Here is a 25,787-nt window from a genome sequence, read left to right as displayed (position 1 = left end):
TCAGTGTCTACATTTATCTCTGAGCTTATTGGTTCCTGGCTGACTTCCTAATATTTAGTGGCTGGTTTTAGGGGTTGATAAAAGTAAAAATAGGCACAGAATTTCACTGAAATGTCAGGCCAGATAAACCTGAGAGCAGAAATTATGTTTGAAACTAGAAAAAAAAAATTTTGAAGCACAGAATATTTAGAGTTGGAAGGAATCCACAAGAGTTATCAAGTCCCCCTCCCTCTTAAGCAAATAGCCCATACTAGGATTGGACCTGAAACTGGTATTATTAACAGCATCCTTTCATCAGCTGAGTTAATCTCAGAGTCATAGATAAGGAATATCAGCGTAGCTGTCTACAATATGTACAAATGTGATCATTAGTAACAAATACAGAAGTTGATGTAACTCAATCGAACTACATGACTTGAACACTATTGATTGGAAATTATTTAAATATGTGTATTTTTTAACCATTATGCAGAACAGTATATGAATTTAAAAGATGCTGGTTCATGACCAGTCTTTTATGCCCCACCACTTCATCTGCTCCATGTCCTCTCCTCACTGAAGGACATGGGAGAGGGCCCTGTGTGGCAGCTGGGAGGAAAAAAGGAGAATTTGTGGTTGGTTAATTTGGGCTTGGGAGAATTGACTTTCACATGGTTTCTCCAGTGCTGAATCATGCTACCTCCATGACTCACATCCTCAGGATGATGTTCTGAAAACACTGTCCACACCAATATGCACACCATGAAATTCTCAGGAAAGCTACTTTTGAGTAAAGTCCTTCTGAGTACTTGCACTCAGTACTTGAGTATGCAGCAGGCCTCAGTAATAATGAAATGTTTATTGATGTGCATTTTATATTTTCCAAACTTTTTAATTGACTCAGCACAGCTATGTTCCTGTCTATTTTATTCTTTAAAACTTCGCTGAGGGAAAGCAAAGGGAAAAAAAAATTCTTCCTGAGCAAGGAAGAACAAGGGCTACAATGCCTGTTTCAGGAGGAGGAAAACAGACATAAAAGAATAGTAGGTGTATAAGTTTTGAAAGGTATTTTTCTTAATCCAATCTTCAATATATTTAGGTAATATCAGTGTTCCTTCTGAGAGTTTCCACAAGGAAACAATTTTCTGTCTACATAGCCTTGGCTAATGCAACTTGATTGTAAAATAAGCAGAAACTTAATTTGAAACCACAGAATCCTGAGACAAAGAAAGGCATAGAAAATTTTCACAGTGTGGGAGGAGGATGACACAATTTTTGATTGTCTGAAGCTAGATAGGAATGTAGTGGAGACCTCAAAATGACTAATTTGGATACATTTTGTGCTTAGATTTTAGACTGCATGCCCTCACTGGGCACCATACTGTTTTATGCTTTACATAAGAACATATTTTTCCCCTCTTCAGACTCATTATTTATGAAATAACATCAAATGCTACTGACAGGTAAAGAGCTAAAAAAAATAACCATTTTAATAATTTAAGAATAAGAATATTTTAATGGATTAGTAAATATGGTAGCAACATGATGATCTACTGGGGGTTGTGCTCACATCCACTTTGTGCATCATCTCTGCTACCATGACCAGGATAAGGGCTAACAATATATGCTTCTATATACTTCTTATACTTCTATTCAATTTTTTGGCATAAATTTAAAAAAATAATTTTTTTGTGAAGCCTGGGAGATCAATCGTCGATTTAAATCACAAGGCTACTGCTTTATTACTGCAATTTTCCAGGTTTAACTGTAGATTCAGTTAAAGGCAAAGTTTATAAATTTAGTGTTACAATGTTTCTAAAGTCATTCACACGAGATAGATTGGTTAGAGCATAATCAAGGTTTGTAAATGATTCATGTTCAAGGAGCCAGAATACATCGGCCATGAATGGTGGGGAAACTTTCATGCTGTAAACAGAAATATCATTGTTGTATAAACAATGGCCCAGAGGTGCTACACTTCAAAAAAATATTGATTCTGTCAGATTTAAACCCTCTTAGAGTTGGTATTTGCTATTATGTACTCTGCCCATGGTATAGTTATTAAGATTTTTCATGAACTTTTTTTAGCCAAAGTAGGTATTGTCTACTCCATGGTAGTTAATTTGCAGAATTTCTTAAACATCTCTCTTTTAGAGGCTGTTTTTTAAAGTGGAAAAAAACTATACAGAAAAAACACATATGTGTGTGTCTTCAGACAGATATATATACACACATATATATGAACAAATTCACTGACAGCAATCAAACTGCATCATCATAAGGTGAGATATACATTTGTTCATGGCTGAGCTGCTCAGTTTCCCAACTATGGTGGGCAGAGGGAGGATGGGAAACTATCCAAGACGTTCCTTTCAGATATCCCCAGATAGTGCCTTTCTGAGATACAATTTAGAAAGAAAAACATCTTTTGATCCTTTGTTGTGTTGGGGAAGGCAAGCAACAGCAGGGTTGCTTTTCAAAATTTCTGTCTTATTTGCACTTAACTGAAAGGTGAAAACTCTTTCTGTCAAGTGTGGAGGTGTTTGGCGAAACTTCGTGTGTGAGTGGGCAACACAGACACTTCCTGCCTTGCTCATTCACAAAAATCCACTGCTCTTCAGTGGTAATCAAAAGAGGCTCCCTGTTAAAACAAATGGGGCTACATTTGAACCCAGACTTGTCTGCTGCCTGAATGAACTTTGCAAACACAAGGTTTTACACAAGTATGGGTATAAGGCAAGCAGGAAGCATCTGAGGGAAGAGAGTAGATGAGGTCTCTTAGCACAAAATAGATTAATTGGTCATGGGTACTGGTGTGCCCACAGTACAAATAACCCATGACATCTTGGAAAGGCATCAAGATAACAAGCTGGCCCTTGTTATCTTGACCCTGAAAATGGCAATGGCAGAGGGGGTAAGGGCCTTGAGTACGAGAGCAAGGAGCCTCTGCTTGTGACTGCTGGCATCCATAAGCTACATTGGTTTCTAATGTAGGTATCCTTTAGTCACAGGAAACTAGGGAAGCTGCACTCCCCTTTGACCTATCAGCCTCAGACCCATGCTAGCCAGGCAGACAGTCTGATGAAAACTAACATTTCTGTGTTATTTACTTAATGTTTTTCTCCATATACATTCTGTCACAGAACAGCAAAGCTTGTGTGACACAGCTCTGATGCTTTTCCCAGAGCTTTCATGGATGTGTAGGGACAGACATGGGGAACATCAATCACCTAGGTACAACCTGTAAATAAATAATTAGGGAATGGCCCCAGAGGTCTTAAATACTGCTTCACCTGAGCCAGGCAGGCTTGCACACCTCTTTAAAGTGTGAGGATTCTTGAAGATTTTGTGAAGGTGGTGAGGGACACCAGCTGCCACTTTTAGTAAAACCTCCTAACGCATGAAAGTCATATGCTTATTGTCTAAACACAAAGTGTTCCCACTAGTCTGTCTCCTGGACACATCAATCTCTGAGGCCAGAAGTCATTCTGTCCCTTCACCTGGAGAAGAAATGCTGAATGATGGGCAGGAGAGCATCACCAAACTACTTCAAACCACTGGCCTGTCCCTCTGGTATCCACAGCTTGCTGATCCCCGATGCAGCCCTGGGTCGGGATGCTGTTCCAGAGCGGGGAAAGCCTGTCCGAGCCGGGACCGCGCGGGCCGGCGGGGGCGGCACTGGAGCCGGTCCCGGGCCAGCAGGGCCGTGCCAGGGCGCGGGGCCGGCGGGGGCGGCGCTGCCGGCGGGGCGGCTCCGCGGGGCCGGGGCTGCCGCGGCGGAGCGGGCGCCGGGCAGAGCGGCACGGCAGCGAGAGCAGCGGCGGCACGGCAGGGACGGCGAGCGGCCGCCTGCAGGTCAGAGCGGTCCCGGGGACGCGGGGCCGGGCGGGTTGCCCGGAGCTGCATCCCTGCAGGGCTGCATCCCTGCGGGGCTCGCCTCGCTGCAGGGGCAGCCGGGGACGGGGACAGACACGGGCCAGGCGCGGGCAGGTGCAGCCCCGGGGCGGCCTCGGGCACCGTTGCGCAGCCGGGCAGCCGCCGTGGGGACCGTGGGCGCCGGGGTGCTGAGATAAGGAAACTTGTGCCCCCTTCTTAGCAGGCAGCTGGTAGTGGACCGTGTCACTGATGCAAGGTTGGGATTTTTTATTTTTTTTTTTTCTCCTTTTCTGCAACGTGACTGCAGTGCGTGCAGCAGATTGGACTTGCATGACACCCTGTCTTAGTTTATTGGCACGAGATGAAATAATTTATGTTCTGCTAGGTCCTTCTGTGCCATACAGAAACCTGTTTTATTCTTGCAGTGTAACCAGTACCACATAACTGGTTAATGTCTTTAATAGGTTGTGGGATGGGAATACAGACTTTACAAGAATTAGTGAAATAGATGGGTTTTTAATAACTGCAGTTATATTTGTTTCTGTACCTGAAAAGAAAAATTTGCTCTGTGGGCCACTTCTGATTATTATTATTTAGCTGTGTAATGCTTAGATGTACATAGCATTTACTGTGCTGAAAGGATCTTGTCTTCAAGGATTAAAAGGCTGGGAAACCAGTGCACTGGTTGGTTCTCAAAGTCTTCTAGCTTTCAGGAACCTGAGAAAGCCTTGTGGATCTGTTGGAGTTAGTAAACTTACTTGAAAATTTTCTCCAAACCTTATTGATTGTGGTTGTTCTTACTATATATATCACTCAAGTATTTATTCAATACATAATACTGAACTAAAGGATGAGTTCAGTAACTAAACTAAATATTCCTTTGAAAAATTGTGCTAAGTAGTTTCCTTAGGAAATTTATTTTTCACCATGAGGACTTTGACAGGATACAACATGTTAACGATGTGCAAAATCAAAAATTTCATTTGGGGATGCATAACAGGATTGTAGCAGATGTGTGATGGCATCTCTTGGTAGTTGTGTCTTTGAGGTTTGTATCTGGTATCAGTACTATATGGGATTCTGGACACCAAAGTTCCCATAGTCTTACTAGTTCAGCAGGAGATGAGTAGCCAAAGGTGGTCAGAGATCTAGGAAACATAATCTTTGGGAAAACAGTGGAAGAACTGGAATGTTGCAGTCTAGGGAAGCAAAAACTGATGAGAGATGTGGTAACAATCTTTAACTGTGTGATTGGTTTCTGCATAGTGGTGGGAAGCAAACTCTTCTCCACATCCAGTGGAGATATAACAAGAGCCAGCTTGCTGAGCTGCTGCAGGACAGATTAGGTTAAATTGGTAGGGAAAGTGCTGTCTAATTGCACATGTAATTGAGCATTTAATGCTGAGCATTTAATGTTCAGCCAGTCACCAGAAATCCTCAAGACAAATGTGATCCTGCCTTCCTGTTGTCAGAGACACTAAATGACCTCTCCAGGTCCACTAAAGATTCCAGGGGTGGCAGATGCAACTGGGAGTTCACCAGCCTGTGAACTCATACACTCTTGATGAGGATCATGCATATCAAAGAACCACCTCTGTGAGGTAAACACGGCTCAGTGATCCATTTATAATATTTCACTCACATGCCTAACTTTTAGACTAGATTTTGTGATTCTTCTCCCTTCTGCTCTAACTGCATTTGCCATTGAATTCTAAGAACAGTGGTGTGTGATTTGCTGATGAACATCATGTCTTGGTTTGGTACCATCGCAGTCAGTAAATTGACTTATTGGTAAATGTTAGGAAATTTCAGCTTAGTTTTGAGGTACAGTGCTGCAAAGCGGATCATATTGTTTCCTTCGAGTCCTCAGTAATTACCAGAGTGTCTCAGAAAGTCCATGAGGCTGAATTACTTTGGTTTAATTTATGTCTATATTGGCTATGATTATCATTGTGGTAAGTACTCAGAATATAATTCAGTTCTTAAATATACTTTGAAATTTGTAGTTTGTCCTACTACATGTAACAAAATTTTGCCTGCAATTGTTAGCCAAATTATTAGCCAAACTAGTTACAGAAATAGCTGACTGAAATGAGTCTGGGTGGTACCTCCATTGCCTAGAGCTTTTTGCTGCTTTGCTCAATATTTATTCCTTTATTGTGTTATTCTTTGTATTATTCTTATGAATGTAAGTGTTAATTATATTGCAAATTCTACCACATTTTTTCTTCCACAAATTAACTTCCTAATTCAAAAAAGGATCTCTTAAGTTTTTTGAACATTCCTATTTTGAGTAGGAACAGACGAGGTCTAACCTGTCTTTCTAGATTATTTGCTATTATTTTCTGTCCTGTGTTCTCCCCTTAGTGTTTAGAGAGGCATTGAATAAAGCTGATTCAATCTTTCTGATGTCTCTTTATGAAAAAAGAGACCCTTTCAATGCTCTTAGTAATCTGTTTTATTAAGCTGTCTTTGTTTCTGCCTTCTTTCTCTTCTTTGAGCTGACTGACCAGAGCTGAGCCCAGTAACCCTGCTGAAGACATGCTGTTCCTGAGGCATCTTCTGCTCCTTCCTTCTCAGCTGCTTTCCATCACACCCAGGGTGGCGTGGCAGGCTAGAGTGCTTGAAGTAACCAAGATGTGCCTTATAAAATGTCTTTCATTTATTTTTTCTGGTTTGTTACTCTGGACCCCCTCAGAGTTTCTCTGAACCATCTCAAGGATGAATTTTGTCCAGGTACAGCAGCAGGGGCTCCCCATGGAGGGGTGGCAAGGATGAACCTAGCCTGTCCCACTGCCCCAGCACAGAGCAGAGTCTCTGGAGGGCACCAGGGCAGCTCCAGCCCTGCACATCTGTATCTCCCTGGGAATGGGCTGAGGCCAGGCTGGGACGTGGGTCAGCAGTGGGACCTGGCTCGAGGAGGCCCATGGCCAGTTGGGCTGGGCTGTGGCATCACTGGGACAGGGGCTGAGGCCCCAGGGGGCTGACATGGGGCTCTAGCTGGGGGATGGACTGTTGGTGCCATGAGCGCTTGACACATTTCAGATCTTAGCTGACTCAAATTTTGTGTTGATAACATGTGAAATCTACCCATTAGCACAGCTGTGAGTATCTGAAGTATCCAAAAATGTTGGGCTTTAGGGAGGTTGGGCCTACACAGAATGGAAGGCCAACTTTGCCATGTGTCCCTGGGTGACAGTCACAAAGAGACTGCCTGGGAGTTTAGCTCCCCCAGCTACACAAACCAACGTGGCCTCTAGAACAGGCATTGTGCAATAGAGACGTGTGTGCTTGTGCACTGCTTTGTTCTGCAGCATTTCTTGGCTCGCCTGTCCTGCAGCATGTTGGGCTGCAGGGCTTGCTGCCTGCTGTGCATTCTCTGCATGGAGAATCCAGTGCACCTCCTCCAGCACCAGTGGTGGCAAAGCTCAGATCTTTGGATTAAAGGTGGCTCCTCCAGCCAGGTCTGCTTGTCAGTAGCCAATACTAGTCATCTGGAGTAAAATTTAGGGTAAGCAGAAAATTGTCAAGAAGATTGCTACACCATGGCACTACAAAGCAATCTTTTTGAGAAAAAACAACCCCATAATCATCAAGGCCTGACATTTCTTCCCTTCTTTTTGCCCATGAAAATAGGCTGAGCCCTGCAAGGCTTCTGTGTTCCTTCATTTAGAACTGGTCTGGCTCTGGAAAAACGCAGTATGTGGTAGAAGAAAACTTAGGCCTGTTTCTATGCTCCTGTGGGGAGCATAATAAAAATGTTTTGAAGGACTTTTTTCCTCTCTCTGGTTTCTGTCGTACTGGGGTATCATGAGATTTACAAAAGAAACTTTTCCAAGTTACTATTAATCTTCATAGGCATTGTTTCAGTGCTGATTGATTTAGTCTTTGAGGGTAGATGTCAGGCACACTATTCATGATTAACAGCAGATAGAGACCAGGGAGATGAGCAGTGTTGATCATACTGAATAATACTATGAGTAGAAATGAGAGTACAAAGTAAATATGTGTCAACCTTTTGGAATTTTATGTGATTTATATAATTTCAATGTTGAGCAATTTATATAATTTCAATGTTGAATAATTGATCTTCTTATCAGTATGTTTCATGCTGTAGTAAAACAGGAATTAAATAGTGAGAAGTTAATATCTGCTCCAAGTAAAACACACAGGCACTGGAATGAGACCTAATCTCTGTAACTAAAAACATGCAAGAATTGCAGGGAAGTTTGTTTGGACTTGATGTGGTACAAAATAAAACTGTCATTCATGCCAGTGAGATTTGCATTTTTCCTTGAATTTTCTGTCTGTTCCAAACAAGCCAACTAAGTGTACTGTTTTAGCACATAGGAAATTTACATTTCTACCATGTATATTTGTAGTTTAATGCCACTTAATAATTCAGATTTCTGTATTCCAAGGTTTTTCTGCTGTGGTTGGTTCTGGTAGCTTGCTTTGAAGCTCTAGTTTGAACTAAAACCAAAGAGGAGCTGGAGGCTTCTTAGTAATGGCAGAAATGAATACAGATGTGGCAAAATGAGTGGGCTATGGAGATCACAGAGAGTAAGACAAGGGGGGACTGGGATGAATTCCAGGTCCTCTGAGGCAAGAAGGGTTGAAAAGTGGCTGCAAGGGCCCTTTGTGGAGCTAGTGGTGGGGGTCTTCTGGCAGCTGACAATGGGACAGAGGCATGAGTAGGGCTCAGGGCATTTTTAGGACAGGGAAGGTTTGGCAGAGATTTGTGGCAGCACGGTCTCTTTCATTCTCTCACACTTTCTATCCAGACCAGTTCTTCTCATTGTCTATTTTACTGTCCCACATCATGGGGTGCCTTTTGTGGCCTCTGGAGTCATCCATTTTTACTCAATCTAACATTTTTTCTTTTCCTTTTCATTGCCCCTGCTAATCCCGCCCAGGCTTTGGGGGGATCCAGGGCTGGGATCTTGGGGTCACTTGTTCTGACTGTCAGGAAAGTGATAAAGGGAGGTATGAAGAGAGGTGAGAGGCCTGTGCAGAGGTGAAGACAGCGCCTCAGTAACATTTTAGAGAGAGATTTACTCCTTCTAGAGTCCTGCATGATGTGAGGGATATCTGGCAGAGAGGTATAGCAAGTCTGCCTCACATTCACTCAGTCTCTGTCCTTGGAGATGGTGGTAGAGTACTGTGTAAATAGATGCATCTTCTATGGCTGGAGTGTACATTAACAGTACACAGCCTTTCGATTAGCTCAGAACTTTTTTGTATATTTTAAAGACTGCTTGCTCTACCCAAATTTCTGTATTTTTTTGAATTTAATCTAGCTTACAAAAGATACAATATTGACTTGCATTATCCACACTGAAAGTTCTTTTCCCTTTTGTGTGAATCTTCAGAGCCATAGTGATGATAAAACATGTCCTAACTTGTCTGAACTAATTTTTATCCTGCATCAAAAAATGGAAGAAAGAAAACAAGCTCTGAGCTCTAGTTTGAAATTAAGCCAACACTTTTTAAAGCATACCAGCTTGTATTTTCCAAAATATGTTATAACAATCTGTACTTTCTTCATTAAGTAAAGTTAATGATTTCCAAAAGTTTTCTTTTTAGCCAGAACTGTTTCAGCATATAAAAATAAGCTCAATTAAGGTGACTTGAAGAAACATAAATGAATAGTGCTGCAGCTGGTATAACAGCAGGAGTTTATCTAGGCATAGCCTTTAATAGACATTTGGGAAGTCTTGTGAAAAGTACCCTGTGCTTCTTTTGGTCTCAGTAGGTAATTCCAATTCCCACCCCCTTATAATCTCCCTAATTCTACAAGAGTTTCCAGGGTCTTGTGTCTAGAGGTCTAGATAAATTTGCATAGTTGTAGTAAGAGTACAATTTATAAAAGTATCAGAATGTTGAGCTCAGTTTAATATTTGTGGTATAACCCTTGCTTCACTAAAGTGTGCAGACTTTTGCCAGACTAGCAGAGAAATTTCCAGTGAGCATGATGGGCTTTATAGACTGTCAGTGTAATGCATATATTTGAGGGAAGATGTATGAAGTGGCATGTAATTCTTTTCCTGACATTGGACACTGAGAAGATTCAAATTGTAGGTGCAATTAGAAAAGTACCATTCCAAGTGTCCTCAAATGTACTATTTTTTTTTTCCCTTAGTCTTTTAACCTTTCTGGGGTACCCTGGAGCTGTGGCCCCAAGAGACTCCATTAGACAGAGAGCTAAGCAAGGCCGTTTTAACCTCTTTAGATGCAAGCTTCCTTGGTCAGATCAGTATGTTCCTCCCTACTTGCACTTGGGATCTGACCCTGGTTTTCTACCATTTCCCCTTTCCTCATTGCACATAGAAAAGATAGAATAATATTCCCAGCTGATTAAAAAGGCAGATGAGAAAATAAAGTGTGAGCATAGCTGCAGTGTCCCGTGTGGAGAAGAGGAGCAGACACATCTGTGCAATGCTCTGTGCAAAGGGTGGGTGAATTATGCAGAACATGGCTTGATAGAAGAAGTGGGAATGGACCATGCAGAACTGGTGGTATTGTGAATTCACTTCTTTCTCAGTTGTGGGAAATGTTTCAAAAAAGCATTCTTTGGGGAGTGCTTCTGAGATGACACTTTATGCCCAGGATAAAAACCCGGGAGAAAGTTACATAATGCTGGACTTCCATTTTATCAGAGGTTTGATTACCCATGGAAAGTGGACGGGAGTCTCCAGCTTTTTAATTCTTGGGCTTGATAGCAAAGGACTGTAAAGGGTAATGCAGATCACTCCTGGAAAAATACAAGCTGAACTGAATGCCAGTGTCTTGGTAAGAAGCTATGTGCCTTCTTTTCCCAAGTGGAATGGTATCTGTCTAGCTATCACATTTTGCTTAAAAAGTTTCCTTTAGGAGGGAGCAGAACTGGGTGGGTGAAAGTGACAGAACATTTGAGATATACCATGACATTCTCTGTCAACTCGTGGGACAAAACAGTGTGGAAAAATACAGCCAAGAATATTGGAGTTACAGTGCAGCCCTTCACAGCAACTTTATGTGGAAATATAATAATACGAAGTGTTAATATGTGGAGGGGACTTTTCAAAGACAATCCCCCTAATTAACTTTCCCACTGAAAAGAAATTGAAATGTTCACCTGCTGAAAAGGACTCCTCTTTGTCTTCCAGAAACTGTCATTTGCAGTGAAAGTAGCATCAAATGGCAAGCCTAAGCAAACCAACCAAATAAATTAAATGGCATCTTGAATAGCTCTGGAAGTTGAGAGAGAAAGAAAAATGGGGAAATATGGCAATTAGGAGACCTGGAAGCATTTTCTCCTATCCCTGAAAAGTAAAATTGAGAATTCTTGAAGTCCTATGTAGAATGCCATCAGCCATGAGAAATCACTGATAATAAAATGTATCTAAATGCTTACAATATAGTAAACTGGGAAAAATATGCCCTTTCAGTACAAAGAAGATAAATGATAAAGGAGTTTTTTTTCTGTTTTACTACCATGGAAAAGAATAAGGGTTAGGGAAGGGGAGGAAGATTTGCTGAATAGAAATAACAGCAAATTCTTTTTAAAGGTCCTAGACAATGGAGGTTTATGTTTGTTATTCCCTGGTGAATTTTCAATGAGGAGAAAGGAATGTAATTGTATGCCCCTGTGATTAAGTCCATTTGCTGTGCAAAGGGGCCCACATGGCCATGGCGTGCTCATGACTGGGCTGAAATGAACATTGACAAGTTTTGCCAAAAAGGGGAGGGAAGCCCGAACGTGAAGGATTTCATTAAGGAGCTCAAAAGAGAGGACAGCTGCACCTAATTTTCAGAAGCACATAGTTGTCTTCGAGGAAGCTAAGCAGTACCAAGAATAAAGATTAATTTTTATTTCCTAAAGAGCAAAGACATTCCATTTATTTTATCTCTTGTTTTCTTTTCTGATCTGGATTTAAATAAGGTATCTGCCCTCTGAAGAGGTGTTTCTAGCAAAGGAAAATTTCTTCTCTGTGCATGAGTAAGTATACCTACTAAGAACTCACTGCAGTTACCAGTAGTTCATGGTTTGATGGTACCTCTCAGTAGGAAGGAAAAGGCATTCAACAAAACCACCCTGGAGCTGTCCAATACAAAGCATTTCCTTTGAAGAAGACCTGGTTTTCTCTGTTCTTCAATACTTTGAAGTGATCACATGCAGTTTTGGATTTGTTTCATGGTCACTGGACATGATTTTTAAATAGATCTGGGTGATACACATCTCCCACTCCTGCAGAATTACTTATATGATGCTGGTTGGGCAACTACAGGCAGTGAAATCTTTCACAGAAATCAAAGAGCTATGAAAAATCTGTTACATGGTTATTTCATTCTGAAAACTCTGCTCCATTAATACTACAATAGAACTCAGGCACTGATGATTGACACCTGAAGTAAATATGTAATCACTTTAAATAGTTAACCTGTTTTCTTCTTTGAATAAACAGGAAGTAGCCTTTCTTTCCTGAAAATGAATAGGTCAAGATGTTGGGAAAATTTTGATACAACGGAAAATATTAATAATTTTTACAACAATTGTTATGAAATACTCCTATGTCCTGTTATGACACAAACATTTTTGTACTTTTCCCATGAAGTAGTTATTTTCTAGTTTTTGTTGCTTACACCTTTTTCACTAGTTGATATTTTCAATTTATTTTTGTTTTCATGGAAGCTTAACAATATTATGGAAAAGAAACTGTCTTTCTGTATTTGTATATGCACTTTTTTCTCCTTTAATACTATCTGAGAACCAGTTATCATGGACATATATAGAGTTCCTCTTCAACACGTCGATTCCAGAACATACACAACAGTATCTGATTTTAAAGAGCTAAAATATAAAGCAATGCTTATGTATTATAATAGAGTTGCTAGTTGTTGTGGCTAAATTATAGCTAAATTCTGTGAATTCTCATGAATTATATAGGCCAAATAAGAACCAAGAATGTAATCACACATTTTGAAATAAGGCTCAGAGACAAGAAAATCCATTTTAGTTTAAGTAAGAGAATGGTATATGATACTATACACACCATCTTTGGCTCTTGATAGTAGATTCCTCCAAAAAACAATTTTTTTAAATGGAGATGACCATTATATAAAATGAAATTGTAAATTACCATATGAAATAATTTAGCTTATTTTGTGGATTATCTAGAATTCACACACCACTTACATAACTGAGGTCTCAAAGTACCTGCAAGTACTACCATTTTTGTAGTGGCTAATATAACTTCTATAGAATTACCCTGAATTAATTAAGTTAGCATTCTCGTAGAATTCAATATTTCAGTATTTTTTTATTTTGTAAACATATTATCAAAATTGGAGGAATAGAATTTCAAATAATACTTTTTGCTTCTTTTACATGAAAGGCTCTATTTGGTGGAGGTTTGAGAATTGCATTCTGTAACTGGAAATAGAATAGCTGGTATTTAAAGTTTCAAGTTATATGATGTAACATGTATGCTTATTTATTTTGATGACTTCTTGATCTATTTTGTTTGCAGGCCCAGTTGTACAGACAATGCTTTGTATATTTAGGCCTTAATGCAACAAATTACAGTCCAGGTGCAGATTTTATGATCCATTGAGATCACTATTCTTTTTTTTTGTTTGTTTTGAGTGGAAACTGCAGTCTATCCATTCATTTTAAGTTGAAGAAGTCACACTCTGTACAATACTGGGTTTTGTCTGAACCCACAGATGTTAGTTTTACAACTTGTAGGTAAATGCTATAGTTGTTTTTACATGTCTGTGTTAAAGTTTACGTATTTTTTATACTTCAGCAGAATGTAGACAATAACATACTTTATTAAAAACAAATTTGTCTATCACTTCCTTAGTATTAAATTCTGCAAAAAAATCTCTATATTCTTTGGCAGAAGTAAGGTAACATTATTATTGGCTTGTAGCCAATAGCACGCTTAACAACTTCTTTAAGATTTTCCTCTTCAGGATGTCTCTGAGCAAAACCAAAGAAAGGTGTCTCTGTCTCTGGTCTTTATATGAGGTCACTAAGACTGTATGCATGGTGCTTTTGTCCAACTTATAACAGTATAATCCTTAGTTTCAAGTGCCACAATAAACCCTAGAAACACTACAAGTATTTGCTCTGAGCTGCTGAAAGTGATGCTCAAGATATGTTCCCTCTTGTATAGAAATTAATTTTTTTAAACAAACAGACAAACAAACAAACCAACCAACCTAAAACTGACCACTTTTCTAAGAGCATGAGTCTGATATTAAAAAAGAAAAGCTCATCTCAAGTTGAATAGCTCTGGAATATGTCTGAAAATGCATTTGGCATCTTTTGAAATGTCAAATTTCTGGCACAAATAATAATATATTCCTTTCACTTAAAAAAAAATAAAACTTACAATAATATAAAATCTGGGTTTTTTTTTTAATTTGTAGTATTCCTCTGAAAGCCTAATTATGCAAGAAAGCATGACCTATACTTTGTTCAGACCTGTCTGTTACCATCAATATACTGGATAAGCAACTTGCCATAGGTCCTAGTAAGTGAACATATGTCCTAGTAATGTTGCTTTTCTCATCCTTTTGCAAACTACATTGCTGACACTTCTTAATGGACTTTATGGAAAATAAAGTACTCATGTCCTGTACATTTTGAGCTATGGGAACTACTTCAGAAAAATTAATCTGTGTTTTTGAAAGAAAAAATGTTCCCTATACTGCTCTAACCTCTACTGGCCATTTAATTCACCAGTGGCTAATTTAAGTCAAGTTGACTGACTCGGAAATGTGACACTCTTGAATTATTAAGAAATTATAGGACCCTTCATGTCAAAAAGAAGCAAAAAGCAGAACTGTTTGCACTGTTCTCTTGAACATGAAAGTGGAATGACATGAAGGAGACAGAATAGAATCATAAAATCCTTAAGGCTGGAAAAGACCTTTAAGAACATCAAGTCCAACTGCCAACCCAGCACCATTACTATGTTGACCCTTAAACCATGTCCTTAAGGGAAAGTCTTTGGCTATTTACTGTATGGATTGTAATATATAACCCATATATTAAAATATGTAATCTCTCAGAATAGTCTGTGTTAGGTCTTCTGGTAAATAATATTTAACTGTTGCTCAAAAGAGGGAGAAAAGTGCCTCATTTATTTCATTTTCCTGGTGGGAACCTAAGAGATATGTGGGTGATGAGTGCTTATAACTGTTTGGGATCACTGCTGAGTATAGTAATAAGTCTCATGGCCTGGGGGCCAGACAACTCTCTAACCCATATATTGAAGATTTCTTCATGGATGTAGAGTGGGAGGAAGGAATTTGCCTTCTTCCCATGCGTAAGCTAGCAAGATGGAACAGGATGCAGCCTTCCACCCCCACTTCATCCTTGCAGTGCCAGCTTGTAGGCAATTGCCTGGAATGGCAGAGAAATTATTTTCTGCAGTTTTGAACATTGAGATTTCTAAGACATTCCAAGTGCAGAGCAAACTTGCATGGCCCTGTCTGTTGTTATTGTAAAACCAAATGACACTCAGCCTTGAAGGTAGTTCTCGCAATATCCTGGAGATTTAGGGTTACAGTCCCACTTAGATTCCCCCAGCCCCAAGACAGTACTCACCAGGACTGCATGCAGCTTCTGCACCCTCACTCTCCATACCCCAAGAGTTCCCCAGAGTCCTTCAGGCATCTGGCTTTCCTCTAAGTTCTCTCTCAGTGACCTGTAGCAATGCTGACACTCCCACAAGGGGCTAAATTACTTTCTTAAAGGACATTCTTTAAATAATCAGAAGCAGGTTTACTAGCAGACACTGAGGAATATCTAAAAAAAAAGCAACACTTCCTAGATTATCCAGAAAAATATTTTTCATCAATTTATTCTATGTAGGTTACTTCAGCAATGTTCTTTTTTGTTTGTTTGTTTGTCTTACTATTTCATAGATAACCACCTCAATATGCACTGTTGTTCCAAGACAAAATAGAGCAGAATGTTTGGATGTGTGAAGTTGTATTGGTTTTGCATGGCCAGGTTTTGATATCAGTGGGGGTTCTGTGGTGGCTTCTCTGAGAAGCTGGCAGAAGCTTCTCCTGTGTCTACAGGGTCAGTGCCAGCAGGCTTCAAGATGGGTCTGCAGTTGCTGTTGGCCAAGGCTGAGCCCATCACTGATGGTGCTAGTGTCTCTGAGATAATTTACTTAAGAAGAAGAAAAAAAAACTGTGCAATGGCAACTGCATCCAGAGAGAGGAGCGAGCACATGTGGCAGGAACAGCTCTGTAGACACCAGGTTCAGTGTAGGGGGGCACGAGATGCTCCAGGTGCCAGAGCAGAGATTCCCTTGTAGCCCATAGCCAAGACCATGGTGAGGCAGCTGTGCCCCTGCAGGTGGTACTCCACTCTGGAGCAGGTGGATGCCTGAAGAAGTCTGTGACCCGGTGGGAAGCCTGCGCTCAAGCAAACTCCTGGTAGGACTTGTGACCCCACAAGGGACTCACACTGGAACAGTTAATGAAGAATTTTAGCATATGCAAAGGACTCATCTTGGAGGAATTTCTGGAGCATTGTATCCTGTGGAAGGACCCCATGCCAGAGCATGGGAGTCTTCCCCTGAAAAGCAGCAGAGAAAATGTGTGATGAACTGATTGCAACCCCCATTCCCTATCCCCCTGTGCTGCTGGGAGAAGGAAGTAGAGAATTTGTGACTAAAGTTGAGGCTGGAAAGAAGGAAGGGCTGTGGGGAAGGTGTTTTTAAGATATGCTTTTATTTCTTGTGATCCTACTCTGATATGATTGGTGATAAAATAATTTTCCCCCTAGTACAGTCTGTTTTGACTGTGATGGCAACTGGTAGTGATCTCCCCCTGACTTCATCTCAACCTATGAACCCTTTGTTGTATTTTCTTTCTTCCTTCCAGCTGTGGTGGGGAGTGATAGAGCAGCTTTGGTGAGCACCTGGCCTCTAGCTGGGGTCATCCCACCACAGAAGTACAGGGCTTTTATGTAGAAATAGGGAATTAATCTGGGATCTTACGATAACAAGCATGCTGAAATAAGAACAGCTCCCTGTTGAGATGCTTGCCTGGAACATTGGGAAATATTGGTCTTTTTCTATGTGAGAGAGTGATTTAAGACATCCAGGGAGAACTTTGTATGGTATATGCTGGCTTACTTAATATTTTTTCTTAATGCTTTTTATCTTTTTTAAGGTGAAAGCAGAGAAATACACAGGAATCTTCTACAGGAGGAGTACCCAGAGACAGGGTTGTATAGTGCAAGACTGCTGCCCATCATGCATCTTTGCAAAGCCTTCTGGATGCAGCTTGTCCATTTATTTCACACTCAACTCTGCAGCTACTTTGTTCTTAGTTGCTTAGTGGAGTGAATGACACCGTATGGTAGGGCTAGGAAGGAATTTTATACTTTATAAAAGTAATAGAAGTAATTGTCTACATAGGCTGTAAGAGTCATTACAGTTCAAAGAAAGTAAGCTGCAGTATTTGCTGGAATATCTTTAGTCTTTTTGCAGGTGTAAAGCAGCTGGGTGTAGAAGTGCCGCATGGTTTTAATTTTTGCTTGGGATCATACTTTTCTGGAAATGCGAGTATTTCTAAAAGTACCAAATTTTGGATATACTTGAAACAGCAAATGTTTGTTTTCCCCTTTGAGTATGCATGTGCTAGAGTTCTTTTTTCTTCCCTCAAAAAATTGTTTAAAATCTTAAGGATTTGATTTAGCTCCACTGAATACAACTGTAATTCTTTCAATGTTTTACTAGTTTAGGTCCTAAATTCCTCTAGAATTTCAACTATTTCCATTTTTTCAGCCATCACAACCTCCTTTGAGTGAATTGTTAATATTTTCAGTGAAAACAGGACTAAGTAAATAGAATCCTATGGTTTAAAAACAATAGAATTGGAAAACCTAAAAGTCTTTTTTATCTATTCATCTTATACGATTCTTCCTGGATTGATGTCATTGAGTTTGTATATTGTTAAAATACTAACATATAATCAAATGTTTTAGAGAGCAGTCTGCTTCATGATACTTTATATATAGTCTAAAGTACTACATTAAATTGAGTAAACATCCATTCATTCTATAGTGTAAACCAATGACATTAGGTTTTGAAGCTTGAACAGATAGTTTAATCATCCTTTCCGGTGGCTATGGATTTTTTTTTAAAGATAAGTCGGATTTGCTTTTAATTGACTTTTTCCAGAAATTTTGGGAAAAGTGAGAGTACAGTTAAAGAATTGCAAAGGAGTAGGGTTTCAAAGGAAGTTTTGATGCCTTTGGCTAAAGCAGGCATCCACAGCATTATTCTTATCCTTTCCAGCCTTTGAAATTATTTATACTAAAACAAATAATAGCCTAAATTATAATTTGTGGAAAAAGACAATGAATTTCACTAGTGGGCTTGCTGCTGGAATCCAAACCTGTTTGGAGGATGAATAGGAGAAAGGAATAGAAGAAAAAGATAAGAAGACTGAAAAATATAATTTATATTTCTGATTCTGGTCCTTACTTGCAGGAGGCAAAAAAAGCCTACAGAATTACTCTTTTCTTTACACAGTAAACTTATTTTAAATCTCCTCTTATGTATTTCTCACTGGATCTCTCTTGTTTTCATGGCAAATGTTGCAGTCACCACATTGCAAATTAGCTAAGCTGACCTTACCCACCCTTTTTAAAAGTGTAGAACCAAAATAAAAAGATGAAAAGAAAATAAATGTAATGGGAAAATAAAGAAGTGGGTGAGGCGCTATTAGCAGAAATGTGTGTCTCACATACAACAACCTAGTTGAATCTGGTACCACTGTCAATGTTTAGATCCTCAATTGTCTTGCTTTTTTGAGGACTTTGAGACCATAGCAGTATAACTGATGAACAATTCTGCGTATCTCTTATCAAATGGGCATGATCCAAAATTAGTCTTTTAATTGCATTAGGAGCTCTTACTTGGATTGATTCCATTTTTAGGTTGCCTTTATGACTCTTTTTATCAACACTCATTGTTAGAGATTGTTGTGCTTTTCTCTTAGATTTAAACTGATTTCTATAGTGGTTTCACTGCTAAATGATATATAATTTTATGTAATTATATACAATTACTTTATATAATTTCTAATTATTTCATTATTTGCCCCAATTACTGTTTCTCTTGTCACTGGCCCAAGTGAACTCTAAATTCCTTAGTGCAAACAAAATGTCCTCCCAAACTATTGAACCAGGTTGTAATTACTATTAAGTTTTTTCTCTTTCCCTGTTTGGTAACATAGTTACTTATACAAGTGCACAGTCAAAATTTGAACTTTGAGATTTCCCCTATGAGTTGGTTGAATCTTTTCTTAAGTAGACTCCTATTATGATATGCAAGGTTAATTTCAACTGTACAATTTGAGTGTCAGATTTTATCCTATTGATTAGCTGTTTTGTTTTTCTTGGGTCCATCCAAGGAGGGAAAGTTCTGTGGAATCTCATGATGCTTGATAAGAGAGAAGTAACAGCACAGGTTTTTCACAGACAGGATTAAATCATGGTTTCCAGGGGGACTTCAAATTCTTTTGTTGCCGCCAGAAATCTGAGCTGCCAAGTGTGGTTACTTCCTTAAGTTGCCCATCCTATGTTGTTTCCCAGTCAGTCGTGTATCAGTCCAGTAGCTCAAATGCTGTGGTAAGCTCCTTTTTCTATAACCCATAATATCTTATTGCCAGGTCCTGGCACAGCATCCTCTTGGAGTGGGAATAAATCCAGCAAAGTACAAAGTGCCAGAATAAATTTGATTTAAAAATACAAGTCTTCTGTGACTTCAGATGTTGGAGCATGAATCCAAACTCTCTGCTGTAGACTGGAGGAACATGTGGAGTTTTATGCTGTACTGAATCATATGAAAACTAAATAGTCAGCCCATCTCATTTAAGAGCATTATTTGCTTTCAAAAATATGTATAGTCTTACTTGGGTTATAGTATGTATCAACTGCTTGCTTTAGTCTTCAATGTTTAGCATAGAACTTGGTATAAAACCTTTATAAAATTGATAGAAAACCTTATTTTCAAAATCTGATGATACGATGATGAATTCTTTAATTGTCTCTGCACCTTTATATAGTCTGCATAATACTTTATACATCATAGATATATAAAAGCTACAAATATGAAGTGTAATCTTAGCCTCTGCTCTGCCACGCCGCACCTTCCCCCTTTGACCTTTTTGTTTTTAGAGTCCCCCTTTTTTTTCCGGTTGACGTATTTTCTCTCGATGCACTCTGCGCCGGTGCAATTGGTTGCTAGAGGGTCTTTTTTTCTGCCCTTGGTGGTCATAGGAATGAAGGCTCCTCATCTTCCTTGCAGATTGTCCTTGGCCTAAAAGTTAACTTGTATATAATTAGTTACACAGTCTTCTATGCTAGCTGCATTCCCTACTCAGTTCAAATTCTTATCTCCTTTAATGCTCGTTTTGATGAACAAAGACCTTTCTATTTTTTACACGCCTCTTAACCTTTTTTGCTGTTGTTAAAAGAGAAATAGCAAAGGTAGTGGAAATGGGTCAGGTGGCCCAAGCAATACCTGCATTAGGCTTTTCTTTTCAAGGTAGTCCAGGCATTACTTTCTGCTCAATTTCAGGGTTAGGAAATAAAATATCTGAATATCTGTGCACTATGTGTACTTTATATAGCCATGTATTCATGACTTAGTACAGAAGACAAAGTCTAGAAGACTAGACTTAGTATAGCTACGAATTAGCCAGAATTGAACCATTTTATAATGTTGTAGAAAACTCCTGGCATGAATGTAGCTATACTGCTGATTATGCCAAGTTCTTTTGTTCCAAAATAGAAACAGGAATAAATGATATGAGGGATACTGATGTACTTGTCACTTTTGGAGATTTTATCTATTTATAGGCAATCTTGTATATGTACGTATGTGCAAACCAAGCTTAATTTAAGCTTGGTTTGCACATACATACATATACAAGATGCATATGTATGTACAGCCTCACCCTTCCAAGGAAATGCTGTATTTTAAATGTTTGCAAGTATAACAATCTCATACATTGTGCCCATCAAGAAAAACAAATGAATAGGAACAATATGTGGAAAACATGAATGCAGAATGAGACTGAAATCCAAGTGGAAATAAATACAGATTCAGATTAATTACCTAATGAAAGAAACTGACTTAGAATAGGCTCATAGACATTTTGAATGCTTAGGACTGGTAGTATTAGGTAGAGATAGAAATAAATAGTTGAATGTCAATTACCCTAACATTTTATTTGCAAATCCCATTAATTCTGAAAATGGAGGGAGCAAATATAAAAAGGTGCTGATGAAATATTGCATTAGTTTTCCAAATTACTTAATGCATATTATTCAGGATTTTTGGGGTTCCTGTTTTTCTTGCTGCACAGTTCCTGTAGTATTGAGTAAATTTTGAAAATGCAAAGAATCTTCTGTATGTCCTTTCAGTCATTATTGTTGTAATGTCTTCATACTTGTCCCTTTTTATGCCAAATGTAATGATCTCTAGCTGAATTATGAGAGGCTTACACAGTGATGCAATATGAGAGAAGTATTAACTTATTCTTGGAAATCTTGCTAATATATATAAGCTATAGTCTGCTTATTTTCTCAGAATGCTGGAAAAGGTTAAAACCATACCATTCCTGACTTTCTTCTTAGGAAGTAACTAGCAGTGGGAAGAAGTGAAGAAAGAAACTTTTCCTTTCAGTGTAGTTCTTCAGCAAGAAATCTTAATGCAGCAGAGAAGCCAGGGTTTTCAGAGAAATCTCTCTATTAATTTGAATAGTGACAAAACTGCACTGAAGAGCAAATATTTTTGATTCTATAAGATTCCAAATTGCTCTAAATGGAAAGTTTCCTCGGAAAGTATTCATGGAAAGAATAAAATTATATATTTGTCTGGGCACTGGAAAAATTGCTATGGAAAGACTGCATCAGTAAACTGCCCTTTGAGATGCAGAAGGTGCTGCTTTTAGGCATCATAAAGGCAAGATGGAAATACTGTCTAATGTGCTTAGATGCATAAATTTTCTCCTGAAAACTTAAATTTGATGTGAAATTATTCTGCTGTGCATGCATAAGAGATGTCATTTGAACCTCTGTGCACTTCTGTGCAGCAAAGCTGTTCTGGGAATTGTATGCTTTTGCCGTCTGTAACACACTGACAGTCTTGAATTAGTTTGAAAATCAAGTAGAGGCTGTTGGTTTCAGTAACGGCTGTACCACATTTCCACTGTATAGGAAACCTGAGTTCCATTCCCTTCCCAGCCAGCAGCGTTCAGTGGCCCTGTTGGTGCAAATGCTGCTGTGCAGCAAAATTGCACTGCCCAGAAGAAAGCAAGAAATAAATTGCAGGCACTGTCCAGTCGATTAAGGCTGCCTACAATGACAGCACATGGGTGAGTTGCTGTGTCACCGGTTTCCAAACTTCATTGAGTTTCCTCCTGTGCACAACTAACAGTGAATGGGCATGGGGGAGGCTATCACCTGTCTCTGACCATGCCCTCATAGGGTCTGGGCTGATGCAGCCAGGTTTATGGTACCACCTTTCTGTCCTACCTTTGGTGAAGACAGAAATAATGCTTTGTGAACTCTACTCTGGAGAACCTTACCAAAAGGTAAAGTCCTACCTTACCTTTTGTGTACTCTCAGATGCAGAGGAATTTGCCTGAATCTTGATTCAAATCACTCAGATATACTGTGTGTGCTCTACAGCCCCTCATTTTGGGAGCTCAGAGCAGAAGCCTTTACATAAGCAGTTTGTTTTCCCCGTCTGAGATAGGCAGTTTTCCATAGACGGCTGTTTCTATTCACTCAAACATCCCTTTTGCTATCAAACTGGCATATAAAATACCAAGATAAAAAGCATACAGTGGAAAGAATGGCCGTAATGAGTCACAATAAAGGTCCACCCAACCCAGTATCCTGTCTCAGTTAATACCTCATTACATCTTGTGTCATTAATTTAAACAATTTGGTGGAGCTGGGAGATAGCCAAAGGTTTGCTCCTGCCACCCTATACATCACCAGTTACAAAGCCTGGGGTTGGTTGCGGGGCTCTGTCCCTTTTAAAGTGGAAAAGTAAACACTATGAGGATGCCTTGAAAAATACAGTAACACGTGTGCTATTTCTCCACTAATACTCTCTCAGTCTGCCACCCTTTACTTGAGCTGCATGCAACATCTGTGTAGTTATTTAGTAACCTGTATGAATTTCTCCTACATCAACTTAATTAAAAGTGGTTGGTATAACTGAAAAGTGGGAAAGCAGTTCTATGTGTTTTCCTGCTTATGTTTGGTACAACCACAAACTAATCACTAGGGAAAATTTGGCAAAAGACAGAGGCCAAAAGTTTTATTTAAAATATTCATTTCTGAATTGGATGCTGTTTCTGTAAGTTTCAAGTACACTTTTGTTACCTGTTCAATAACTACTGTGTTGACAAGATACAGCAGCGAGATCTCTGGAGTTGTTGGTTTGGCATCTTTAAAAGTGCAGTGCTGTAATATTATTTTCATTCTGGTAAATTGAGCATTAGAATTCTCATTATCTGGTTGCTTAAGCTCTGGTTTTATCCTTTTAATTTTGTTTTCTGTTAATAGGTCCATTTTGGCCTACTAAACATTTATTCTGAATTATATTTAAAATTAAGTTCTCAAGTACAAGCTTTGTTGAAAATCAAATAGAGGATTCTCATAAATGGAAAAGATGATCTTTCATGGGAATACAATTTGGTTCTGTGAATCAGATCAGCTTGTTTTGACAATTATTTTACTGATTCCTTTTAAGAAGTATAGGTTGGACCATGGTTTTCACCAAAAGAAATCTTGTGACGTTTTTCAGCATTAAAGACATGCACTGAAGGCTGCTGTGGCATTCCTGATGCCTCTCTGTACCCCAGGACAGCCAGAAAATGCTGCTTTCCCATGTACCTCTCCCAGGATGCAGTATTAGTGTTTCTGTGGAGCAGCTCCTTCCCCAGGGGCGCAGAGTTTCCTTGCAGACCCCTGCTTTCCCCTTTCCCTTCTGAGCATCTGCCTCTTTCCTGCAGCTTCTCTCATTCCTGCAGATCTGGGAGGCTCATCCCTGCAGGTACCAGTGGGCAAGTGCTTGCTGAAGGATGAGCAGAGATGAAGGGCATGGTGCAGTTAAAGGAAGGCATGTGTGGTTTCTGCAGGGTTGGTGAAAGGAGAGCAGTGCCAGTGAGTAGGATCCCAGTGTCTGCACCTGACCTGAAATACCTGTGCTCATGACACAGCACATTCAGTTCACATTCAAGGCAGTGTGTTGTTAAAATAATTTTTTTAGATTTAGTGTGCTGTTTTAATTTCATTAAATAGTTGCAGCATTTATGGTAGCTGGTGTTTTACTCACTTTTTAGTGAAGACTGGTAGCAGTGAAGTCACTAAATTGTCTCTTTTCTATTTTCCCTTTACATAAATTCTGTGGGAGTTACATAAGAGGTGACAAAAAGCAAAACTTAGTTAATGTTCTATTTTGTAATTAGTTAATATGCTATTTTGTTCAAACTTTTTATTCAAAACTATTCCTTATAATGCAGTTTTTGGGGTTTTTTTGTGTCGGTGGGAAGAATCAAAAGGATTTTATAGTTTTTTAGGGTCAGCCTTGTGCCTTTTTATATGTATATCAGCTCTCTCTACTATAGTCTATGTGGAATTTTTTTCAGTTATAGGCTGACATTTTTCTGATATTCTAAAAGCATGCAGTTGTCCTTCAGGCACCTGCAACATCCCACATAGACTTAATTTCATGTATTATTCTTTGATATTGCTCAAATTGGGCTCATGAGAGACATGTTTTACCCCACAATAAAACCTTGCCACGGAAAAGGCTGGAAGAGATTTTAGAATGATCAAAAATGTATTTTTTATCATTATGATACCTTTTTTCAATAAATATTATGAATAAGTATTTCTTAATTAAAATAAATTAGTCAAATAATATTTTTAACAGCAATATGAGACTAAAATGGCATGATTATCTGACAGTGGGTTATATTTCATAAACTGTGATAGCAAAGGAGACGTAAACAGAGGAAAAAATCAAAAGTTGAAGATGTATGTAACCTTGGATGTTGCAATACAGTGTCTGCAGGGCTTGGCTCTGCTGGGGAACGGCTGGGGCTTGCTGAGACCCTGACTGCTGGTGTCAGTCTCGGTCCTGGGGTAGAGGAGTAGGAACTGTCCCAGACTCCCTGAAATAGTCTGGTGTCAGGCTGAGACTGAAGTAGCAGCTTGCCACCAGTACCTGATACATAAACACTTGCCATATTTTGGATCTTTTGGTAATGTCTTTTGACATTGGCTACAGAGTGGGATAGGGGGATAGTGTTTGGACAAGTGTGACTAGGAATATAATCTACTTGTGAATGTGTCTAGCAGGAGAAGTGTATAAATGCACTGAGCTTCTGCAAAAAGGCTGGTGAGTGTTGTTGAGTTTTGCCCAAATCTCAGTTTTGGGTTTACATGACCGATGCTTTTTGAGTCAATGGTTCATTTCAGGGTGGCCACGTCTAGTCTTACAGATCCGATTCAGAGATGTTCCTCAGACACAGTTTTTAAACTGCAGAAGATTGGAATTTTTTTCTAATGTAATAACACTGTATTTTCTTTTCATTTTCCCCATCTAGTTTTGTACCAAGACCTTGAGAATAAAATACACATGGCACAGATTGTAATATTTTTTCAGATGCTGTTAGTTCTGCTGCTTCATGATTATATCTCAGCTGAAGATGGCGAAACAAGAGCAAGTAGGTCTTAATTTTTGCATTTCAGATAAGTCCAACTTCAAAGCATGCCTCGAATTTTTAGTGTCCATTTTGGTGTTCACATGTGCCCTTCTGTTGATGGTGATTTTATTCTAATATAATTTTCCTGGTGAAAATCTGATAATGTATGAAAAATA

At 39.2% G+C, this 25,787-nt stretch overlaps 1 protein-coding gene across 1 annotated transcript in view; it reads left to right on the top strand.

Annotated features, from left to right (window-relative positions):
• Positions 1-3,682: 3,682 nt before the first annotated feature.
• Positions 3,683-25,787, top strand: part of COL21A1 (collagen type XXI alpha 1 chain) — an 83,210-nt gene continuing 61,105 nt past the window's right edge. The window contains exons 1-2 of the mRNA XM_030267367.4: positions 3,683-3,834; positions 25,513-25,632. Of these exons, the coding sequence (XP_030123227.3) occupies positions 25,545-25,632 (88 nt within the window). The 5' untranslated portion in view covers positions 3,683-3,834; positions 25,513-25,544. The remainder of the gene's footprint in view (positions 3,835-25,512; positions 25,633-25,787) is intronic.

Source organism: Taeniopygia guttata, chromosome 3, assembly GCF_048771995.1.
Source record: "Taeniopygia guttata chromosome 3, bTaeGut7.mat, whole genome shotgun sequence".
Taxonomy (NCBI): domain Eukaryota; kingdom Metazoa; phylum Chordata; class Aves; order Passeriformes; family Estrildidae; genus Taeniopygia; species Taeniopygia guttata.
Note: the sequence above shows the minus strand (reverse complement) of the source record. Positions and strands in the feature narration are given on the sequence as shown.